The sequence below is a fragment of the Sebastes fasciatus genome, unplaced genomic scaffold (assembly GCF_043250625.1).
Source record: "Sebastes fasciatus isolate fSebFas1 unplaced genomic scaffold, fSebFas1.pri Scaffold_27, whole genome shotgun sequence".
Lineage (NCBI taxonomy): Eukaryota > Metazoa > Chordata > Actinopteri > Perciformes > Sebastidae > Sebastes > Sebastes fasciatus.
In genome coordinates this window covers 205370-215369 of record NW_027428184.1, presented here as the reverse complement: position 1 = coordinate 215369, position 10000 = coordinate 205370, and the positions used below count along the sequence as shown (strand labels likewise).

The 10000-nt window shown below is 40.8% G+C and overlaps 2 protein-coding genes and 1 long non-coding RNA gene across 4 annotated transcripts in view; 1 reads left to right on the top strand and 2 right to left on the bottom strand.

Moving 5' to 3' along the window:
* Window positions 1-278: 278 nt before the first annotated feature.
* LOC141763700 (caspase-3-like) lies at window positions 279-3181 on the bottom strand. 2 transcript variants are annotated; one of them, XM_074628294.1, is made up of 5 exons: window positions 2565-3181; window positions 1803-2058; window positions 1542-1705; window positions 1333-1462; window positions 279-844 (listed from the first exon to the last, which is right to left on the bottom strand). In XM_074628294.1, exons 2-5 carry the CDS (start codon window positions 2017-2019, stop codon window positions 528-530), a joined length of 828 nt encoding a protein of 275 aa, XP_074484395.1. In that variant the 5' UTR covers window positions 2020-2058; window positions 2565-3181; the 3' UTR covers window positions 279-527. The 2 variants fall into 2 exon arrangements, with proteins under 2 accessions (XP_074484395.1, XP_074484396.1); XM_074628295.1 differs by having other exon boundaries at window positions 2864-3181.
* A 2169-nt stretch (window positions 3182-5350) lies between these two features.
* LOC141763695 (uncharacterized) overlaps window positions 5351-10000 on the bottom strand; it is a 23030-nt gene continuing 18380 nt past the window's right edge. Inside the window, exon 3 of the long non-coding RNA XR_012593125.1 lies at window positions 5351-5544. This is a non-coding gene — a long non-coding RNA (uncharacterized LOC141763695). The remainder of the gene's footprint in view (window positions 5545-10000) is intronic.
* Window positions 5525-7064, top strand: LOC141763693 (cholesterol 25-hydroxylase-like protein). The gene is made up of 2 exons (XM_074628279.1): window positions 5525-6425; window positions 6696-7064. Exons 1-2 carry the CDS (start codon window positions 5988-5990, stop codon window positions 7026-7028), a joined length of 771 nt encoding a protein of 256 aa, XP_074484380.1. The 5' UTR covers window positions 5525-5987; the 3' UTR covers window positions 7029-7064.

Below are 10000 nucleotides of genomic sequence, written 5' to 3'. Positions count from 1 at the left end.
AGTAGTAGTAGTAGTAGTAGCAGTAGCAGTAGCAGTAGTTGTAGCAGTAATTGTAGCAGTAGCAGTAGCAGTAGTAGTAGCAGTAGTTTGACATGGTTGGTACTGATGGATTCATCAGGTTTATAGTTTATTATGATAGCAGTATCTTCTCTCTAGCTTTAAAACTGAGCCGCTACAACCTAAAAATCACAAGTTGTGTAAATGCTTTAAAGAAGTTAGTGGCGTTAAAACGCTTCAGGGTTAACTTCACAGCTGTAACATGAACAGAACAGAAAACATTCAAACATGATGATTCTTTATTGATACTTTATATTAAACAAAGCTTTACATTTCACACATAAACCCCTTCAGGGCGATGCGGCAACGCTCTGTTATACATAGATAACAGAGCGCAGAACGCCGTGATTGACCAATCAGAATCGAGTATTCAACAAAGTCCTGTAATAAATATGAATAAGTTATATATAATATATATATCTACTCCAGAGTCTGTTCAGAGTCTGCAGAACGTTTCTCTCCATCGTCCATCAGCTGATGGAAGGAGTCCGCGTCGACACGCCTTCAGTGGCGAGCAGCGAGGTGGCCGAGAGCCCCGCCGCCGCACCGCCGTCTTTCCCCGGCTCAGCGAACGGGAACACTTCTCTGGTCAGTCGCGTCAGGAAACACGGCATCTCCTTCTTCCCCGCCAGCACGCCGCCGGTGGCCTGGAAGGTGTACGCCACGCTGTGGGCGAGGCGGGTCATCAGGCGGGTCAGCTCCAGGTTACGGTTACCGTCCTCCTTTAACAACGAGCAGAACGTCTGCAGGAAGACGGATCCCAGCGGGTGCATGAAGGCGCCGTAGCCTGAGGACAGGACGGAGACACAGACTGTTGTTGGACATGTCTTCTGGTTCTGAGCCTGAAGACAGAAACAGGCTTCTAACGGTAAAAGGTTCAGTCCACGTCAGGGACGCAGTAAACTTTAGTGATGTTTGACGTCCACTGACCAACAAAGAGTCTTTACAGAGCTGGACTCTGACTAGAGGAAGCTATCGTAGTTAGCTTTATTAGCTTTATTAGCTTATTGCACCACTTCTGCACTATAAACTGCTCCAGTAAAGAGCCGTCGGTTGAAGTCCGGTACGGTTAAACCCGTCAGAAGGTTTAGATAACTTCATTAACTCTTTATCGACTGAAGGACTCAACAACAGAAACTAATGGTTAAGTCACCTGTCCCCTCCTGAATCACTCCGGAGCTACGAGTCCTAGCTGGACATGTTTAGGCTCTGAGAGGATCCTCTACTGGGGGACTCAGCGTCCCAGTTCAGAGAGAGACCTTCTAACTGGGCTACCTGCTGGCGTGGCGTACATCACTGCCGTGTCCACAGGAACAGAGAGATGCTGAGAGAAGCTGCCCTCTTCTCTGGTGTCACCAGCTGAATCCACCTCCACGCCATCATCCAGACCAGGACCCCGACACGCCTGCAGAGACCACAACCAGACCTCATTAACCCCCCCCCTCTCCAGCATCATGCTCAGTGTGTGTTGGTGACGGTCTGACCTGGATGAGGAACACTTTGGCCTTCGTCTCCATGTAGTCGTTGTCAAAATATGAGAAGACACGTGACAGTTGGACGGGTTTCCCATCAGCCCCGAACACGCAGCCCTCGTCCCCGTGAGACGACAAGACGGACAGAAAACAGTCCTTCACGGGCCGCCGGCTCTCTGCACGAATACACAGTTATACACACATGAAGAGTTGTGGTTGTTGTGTGTTTCATATTCCAGCTCTGGACTTGTCAAACCTACGTTAAACACGTACCTTTGAGAAACAGCTCGTAGATCTCGTCGCTGCTGAGGTCGCTGTGGATGTCCACCTTGAAGCCCAGCTTGCTGAGGGTGCGGTGGAGTCTCTTGGCGTCCCGCTGGGCTCCAGGTCTCCTCGCCAGCCCCACGCCGTGGTCAAAGTGAGCCACAAACAGCAGCACCGCCCGGTTACACTCCCCCCGGTGGTCCACCAGTCCTCTCCACGGCATCATCCTTCTGCTTCTGCTTCCTCTGTGAGACTCGGCTGGTTGCTGTGTGGAAGGTAAAGTCTGTATGTCTCCGTTATGTCAGGCTGTAAACTTGCAGTCACACCTGTTTGACCATATATGCACTTCCTTCTGCCGGCTGTTACAGGACAAAAGATCACGAGCGCTTATGTCTCACAGCGTTACATAACTCACGTGCCGGGAAACACTGTGCAACGTCGTCCTAAGGTGTGTTAACACTCACCTGAGCATATAAACCTGGTTTACACAGTCATGACCGGTTTGAGGGGAGGAGGACATTAGAGGCTTCGTTTAAAGACCAGTGTTTGAGACATTTCAGGGATCTATTATCAGAAATATCATATTCATAACTATGTTTTCATTCACCAGCTGAAACTAAGACTGGTTGTGTTTCTGTAGTTTAGAACGAGTCCTTCATGTGTCCAGAGGGAGCTGGTCCTCTTCACGGAGTCCTCAGTGTTTCTATGGTAGCCCAGAACAGACAAACCAAACTCCGGCTCTAGAGAGAGTCTTTCACGTTTTTACTTTACCTGAAGGCCACCGTAGTTATCCGACACGTTGGTGAAACTGCGGTAACGTGGTACCGCCAGCCGCCGTCTGACTTCCTGTTGCTCCTAAAGTAGTGTTATTATGGTATGGATGACCTCTGAGCGAGGTGAACGGCGTTACCGCAGTTTTACACTCTTATAAAGGGAGGAGTGAGAGGAGGAGTACTCAGTTGGTTGCAATCTGCAACCACACCACTAGATGTCACCAAATCTTGCACACTGTACCTTTAAATGAAACAATAGATTCTATAGCCACGACTTCATCCCAATACGTCACATACCGCCGAGTTGTTACGCCTCTTGGCATCGCGCCCCTTGGTGTTGGAGTCAATCTTTAGGTTTAGGTAACAGAACCACTATAGTTCGGTTTAGGGAATAACTCCATGGTTTGGCTGTTACTGTTACTATGTTTGTACAGTGAAGATGAAACTGAACGTCGTGAACACGGGACATGAACGATCAGCTGATTGGAAAGTGAAAGTGAAACTCGGGACAGTAGCAGCAGTGTCCTGGATGAAAGCCTATCAGTATTAATCCTCCATCCTGAGAACACAGCAGACTGTTTACTCAAACCAACGCCCTCCTTTACTGAGAAACTGATTCAGTGGAAACAGGAAGTCTGCTGGAGCTCTGAGAGAGTTGCCACAATAAAAGTATGTGCATGTACATGCATGTATTTTATGTCCTCATTTTATATTGTAGCTTTTTACTGTTTGAGTTTTAGTTCTTGTGAAGTGTTCTGTTAACTTCAGCTCTGTCAGATGAACTCTTCAAACACATTTAAACCTCCCGTCAGGACGGAGGCACGTTGAACTGTGTCTCTACCGCAGGTTGTCTGTTGACTGCGTTACATTACTGCAAACACAACTAAAGCTCCCTACTTTTATTGTGAAAGTCAGATGCTTCCATCAGTACGTTTATGTATTCATGTGTCGGCTGCAGTTATTTTACTGATATTAAACGTTGTTAGAGATCAAACTGGCCAACAGTGAATACAGCAGTTTAACTATGAGATCATAATCCATCAGTCACATCCTGCCTGGGATCAATAGAGTTGATCTAATCTCTGTTATCTATTATTACGTTGTCTTATCTTCAGTTTGTTATGAAACAGATGAACTCGTGGACTTCTGTCTCAACCATCCAGTTACATCAAACACACACAAACGACACATCCCTGAGATCTTTATTTACTATCAATATGAATAGTTTACTAATATTGATATCATGGAGGGCAAAACAAACAAACAAAGAGCAGATATAGAATTATTAGAGTTTGGAGCTATGGTGGATACGCTAACATCTTCATGGCTGAATGGGAAACCTCAGCTTTAACAAACCCCGACACTATTCTAGGTTTCTAGATGACATCTGGGGAGCGTGGCCTCACTCCAGAGAGGATCCTGATGGATCCTGATGGATCCAGAACACCTCCATCAGACTGAACCTCCTATGAGCCGGATCTCTGTGGACTTCAGAATATGTAGTTAACAAGAAGACTTTGGCCACCAGAGGGCGCTCTACTGAAGGTCTGTCCTTAGAGAACCTTTTATATAATACTAGTTGATAATAAAACAACAAATGTTGGTCAGCACATCAGACATTCAAAAATATTATTCTAATTCAATATTCTGTTGCATCATTTAAATATATTATTTCTGTCTGGAGAGTTCTTCCTGAACAGAAAGACAAGAAAAACATGCAACTGAAATCTTTTTATTCTTTTCCAGAAATCTTATCGTCATATTATCTGTTTTATAATAATATAATACAATACAATACAATACAATACAATATAATATAATACAATACAATACAATACAATACAATACAATATAATATAATACAATACAATACAATACAATACAATACAATACAATACAATACAATACAATACAATACAATACAATATAATACAATACAATACAATACAATACAATATAATACAATACAATACAATACAATATAATATAATACAATACAATACAATACAATATAATATAATACAATACAATACAATACAATACAATACAATACAATACAATACAATACAATATAATACAATACAATACAATACAATACAATATAATACAATACAATACAATACAATACAATACAATACAATACAATACAATATAATACAATACAATACAATACAATACAATACAATACAATACAATACAATACAATACAATACAATACAATATAATATAATAACATTCATTCATAATAACTCACCGCTGTTTTTTCCCCCCATAGTTTTCTTCTATGCCTCTTCTTCTTCGTTGGTTAATCACCTGGACGGTCCAGAACCAGAGTCGGCAGCGACCTCCAGTCAATCTGGTTTATTCAGAAAGCACATTTATAACATTTAAAAACGACCCACGTTGACTAAAGCAGCGAGCTAGAATCACACATCACAGTTACACCAACAGAAACATCAACGTACACAACATATAGACACAATATTATAGATATAGATATATAGATATAGATATAGATATATAGATATGACTTTAGAGGTCGGCCTGTGAGTCCTATAGAGTCCAGTAGGGGTCAGCACTTCACCACAGAAGAAGTCACATCTTTATGATCAGCTTCCATAAAACATCTCCGACTGAAAACACGGTGAAGACGAACGACTCTTCTTTCATTTAAATCTCTGCTTCACTGCAATAATAAACTGAATATTATCATTAATAGTTATATTGTGTATTCAGTGGAATAAATGAATCCAAAGAAACAACTTTAAATATTCTAATATGATGTTAAATCAATCTATTTAGCTCATTTTTCTCTACTGATGTCTGTTGTTGTTGCATCATCTTTATTATGTGGAGCAAACTGCACCGAGAACCCTCAGACCGATCGGTGCTTCTGAGTCTGGTAAGATTAGTTTTTAGGGCTTTTATTGCCGTGATTAGAGCAGCAGGAGAATGACAGGAAAGGGTCACGGCTCAGACTCAAACCCGGGCTGCTGCCAAGGACTCCGCCTGTACCTGGAACGCACGCTCTACCAGGTGAGCTAGAGGTCGCCCCAGGTTTAGAGTCTCTTTGTGGTCATTTGATTGACCTTTTCATCAGTAAACGTGTGACCTCTCGCTGCAGGTCAGCTCTGATAAACATCAGTCCTGACAGATGTTAACACAGCTGGTAGGATGATTTTATTCCTGAGGTTGGAGCAGGTAAGGTCAGTCTGAAGGGGGTCATAATCTGAGCAGCAGCAGTCTTAGCTTTCTGTTTCTGTCTCAACTTGTTGTGGACTTTCCATTTCTTCATTGTAAAGAGCAGGAAGAGTCCTTTTAAGGGCTTGGTAGTCGGGGAAGTCACGGTGGTGGGCGTAACTGAGCGGTTATAAAAGCGTCTGTGCTTCAGAGCTCAGCCTCAATAACCACATAAAGACTGATGGATTCTGATGGCAGGATGCTGCAACTAATCTGGACCTTCCTCCTGGGACATTCGTCCCTCCTGCTCTCACCTGTCTTCCCCATCCTCTTCTCCCTCACTGTGTACCTGTCCTGCTGCCTGCCCTTCCTGCTGCTGGACCTGCTGTCCTCCAGGTGGGCCCTGGTGCGCAGTTACAAGCTGCAGCCTCAGAGCTCCGTCAGCTGGGCCTCAGTGCGGAGCTGCCTGGCTCTGACGCTTTACAACCACGTGGTGTTCATCTTCCCGCTGACCGTGATGCACTGGTACCTGAGGCCCGTCTACCTGCCCCAGGAGGCCCCGTCCTTGACCCGCCTGCTGGCCCAGGTGCTGGTCTGCCTGCTGCTCTTCGACTTCCAGAGCTTCATCTGGCACCTGCTGCACCACAAGGTGCCCTGGCTCTACCGCAACTTCCACAAGGTGCGTGCCTGAACCACGACTCACCTGAGTGGGTTTCTACATCTGATTAACAATTAGTTTAACAATTAACAATTAGTTTAACAATTAACAATTAGTTTAACAATTAACAATTAATAATTAACAATTAGTTTAATAATGAAAAAAACAAACAAAACTTTAAATATAATAAATAAATTATCCAGTAATTTTAATTCTTGTTTCTATAGTTTTCTGTTTTGTTTTTCTGACATTTATTTCATGAAAAATCCTAAAACAAATCTCGTCCTCCAGGTGCACCATACCTACACTTCCACCTCCGCCCTCACCACGGAGCACTCCGGCGCCTGGGAGACTCTCAGCCTGGGCTTCTTTGCCGCTGCCAACCCGGTTCTGCTGGGCTGCCACCCGCTCACCGAGCTTACCTTTTTCCTGCTCAACATCTGGCTGTCGGTGGAGGACCACTGCGGCTACGACCTGCCCTGGGCCACCCACCGCCTGGTGCCGCTGGGGCTGTACGGTGGCGCCCGCCACCACGACCTCCACCACCTCAAGTCCAAGGGCAACTACGCCCCTTACTTCACCCACTGGGACCGGCTGGCCGGGACTCTGTACACTCAAGACTGAACTACTGATGGAGAGTTTCTGAACTGATGGAGAGTTTCTGATCTGAAGGAGAGTTTCTGAACTACTGATGGAGAGTTTCTGAACTACTGGAGAGTTTCTGAACTACTGGAGAGTTTCTGAACTACTGATGGAGAGTTTCTGAACTACTGGAGAGTTTCTGAACTACTGGAGAGTTTCTGAACTACTGGAGAGTTTCTGAACTACTGGAGAGTTTCTGAACTACTGATGGAGAGTTTCTGAACTACTGGAGAGTTTCTGAACTACTGGAGAGTTTCTGAACTACTGATGGAGAGTTTCTGAACTACTGATGGAGAGTTTCTGAACTACTGGAGAGTTTCTGAACTACTGATGGAGAGTTTCTGAACTACTGATGGAGAGTTTCTGAACTACTGGAGAGTTTCTGAACTACTGATGGAGAGTTTCTGAACTACTGATGGAGAGTTTCTGAACTACTGATGGAGAGTTTCTGAACTACTGGAGAGTTTCTGAACTACTGATGGAGAGTTTCTGAACTACTGATGGAGAGTTTCTGAACTACTGATGGAGAGTTTCTGAACTACTGATGGAGAGTTTCTGAACTACTGATGGAGAGTTTCTGAACTACTGATGGAGAGTTTCTGAACTACTGATGGAGAGTTTCTGAACTGATGGAGAGTTTCTGAACTCTTTAAAGTTTCTGAACGGATTATGAAAAGAGAAGATCATGAACTGGCCTTAATGACGTCATCTAAAGGGTCCTGAACTGGTCGTTTCTTTGAAATGTTGTCTCGTTTTGTGAACGGACCTAAAGTTCAGATTAACAGCTGCTGTGCTGTTCAGAAGTCTTTTATATTAAAAGACTGAGGACATTATACATTTATTATATCTTTGTATGTATAACTATTCATTTATTCATGTATTTATTTATTTATTAACTTTAACCAGGATCGATTAGTTTATGAAGTCTGCATGACTGTAATCTGTTCAGACTGCAAAAGGTCTGTCGGCATTTTGTCTTGAAATCCTTATGTTCTTAAAACAAGTTGGTGGAGTGAAATTATTTTCAATGCAACAACTCGAATAAGAAAAATCTGCACTAAAATTAGTAAAATAACACTTGAAGAGTGTTGGGCATTAATTTAATGTTCTTTATTATGTTAACGAGCAGCTGTGCTGCATTAAGACGACATATTAAAGGTTAAAGACTACCAGAGAAAATTTTCATATTGAACGAATAAAAAAAAAATCCATTAATGGATAAACTACTGAAACTATTGAAGATGTATGACGGCCGGAAAGTGAAGCGACTGAACTGTGAACGTGTTGAGAAGATAAAAAGATCAAAGATTTTTTGGAGGTAAATGTGACTGAAAATGTGAAAGCAGTATTTTTATGAAGTACTAAAAATAAACTTAATGAACTAAAGTAAAATAACGTTTCTCTTGCTTTGTTGCAGCTGTTTTCTGTCTGGTGCAGAGCTCTGATCAAACCTGAATCATTTAAAAAAAAAAATTTAACAATTAGTTTTACAATTAACAATTAGTTTAACAATTAACAATAAATTTAACAATTAACAATTAACAATAAATTTAACAATTAACAATAAATTTAACAATTAACAATAAATTTAACAATTAACAATTAACAATAAATTTAACAATTAACAATAAATTTAACAATTAACAATTAGTTTAACAATTAACAATAAGTTTAATAATTAACACTTAGTTTAACAATTAACAATAAGTTTAACAATTAACAATAAGTTTAACAATTAACAATTAGTTTAACAATTAACAATTAGTTTAACAATTAACAATAAGTTTAACAATTAACAATTAACAATTAGTTTAACAATTAACAATTAGTTTAACAATTAACAATAGGTTTAGCAATTAACTATAGGTTTAAAAAATAAATATAGGTACAGTGACACTTCAGGTTTTTTAAGAAATTGAGATGAAAATTCTGCACTAAAATCAGTAAAATAACACTTGAAGAGTGTTGGGCATTAATTTAATGTTCTTTATTATGTTAACGAGCAGCTGTGCTGCATTAAGACGACATATTAAAGGTTAAAGACTACCAGAGAAAATGTTCATATTGAACGAATAAAAAAAAATCCATTAATGGATAAACTACTGAAACTATTGAAGATGTATGACGGCCGGAAAGTGAAACGACTGAACTGTGAACGTGTTGAGAAGATAAAAAGAGTAAATTAATGAGTGGAATATTTTTTGGAGGTAAATGTGACTGAAAATGTGAAAGCAGTATTTTTATGAAGTAACTAAAGAACTAAGAACTAAAAATAAACTTGATGAACTAAAGTAAAATAACGTTTCTCTTGCTTTGTTGCAGCTGTTTTCTGTCTGGTGCAGAGCTCTGTTTACAGAGAAATTACTCTGAACTGGTGTTCAGGAGTCAGAAGATAAACGGTTGGCAGGTCTGAGCACACTGATATATCACAGAACAGAGCGTATTACTGCAGTACTGAAAGACAGACGTCAGAGCTACTTTTAATGACTTTTAATGACTTCATATACTGCTGAATTACTAGTACTACACTGTACAGATACTTTAATACTAGTTAAACTACCAGTACTACACTGTACAGATACTTTAATACTAGTTAAACTACCAGTACTACACTGTACAGATACTTTGCTACTAGTTAAACTACCAGTACTACACTGTACAGATACTTTAATACTAGTTAAACTACCAGTACTACACTGTACAGATACTTTAATACTAGTTAAACTACCAGTACTACACTGTACAGATACTTTAATACTAGTTAAACTACCAGTACTACACTGTACAGATACTTTAATACTAGTTAAACTACCAGTACTACACTGTACAGATACTTTGCTACTAGTTAAACTACCAGTACTACACTGTACAGATACTTTAATACTAGTTAAACTACCAGTACTACACTGTACAGATACTTTAATACTAGTTAAACTACCAGTACTACACTGTAC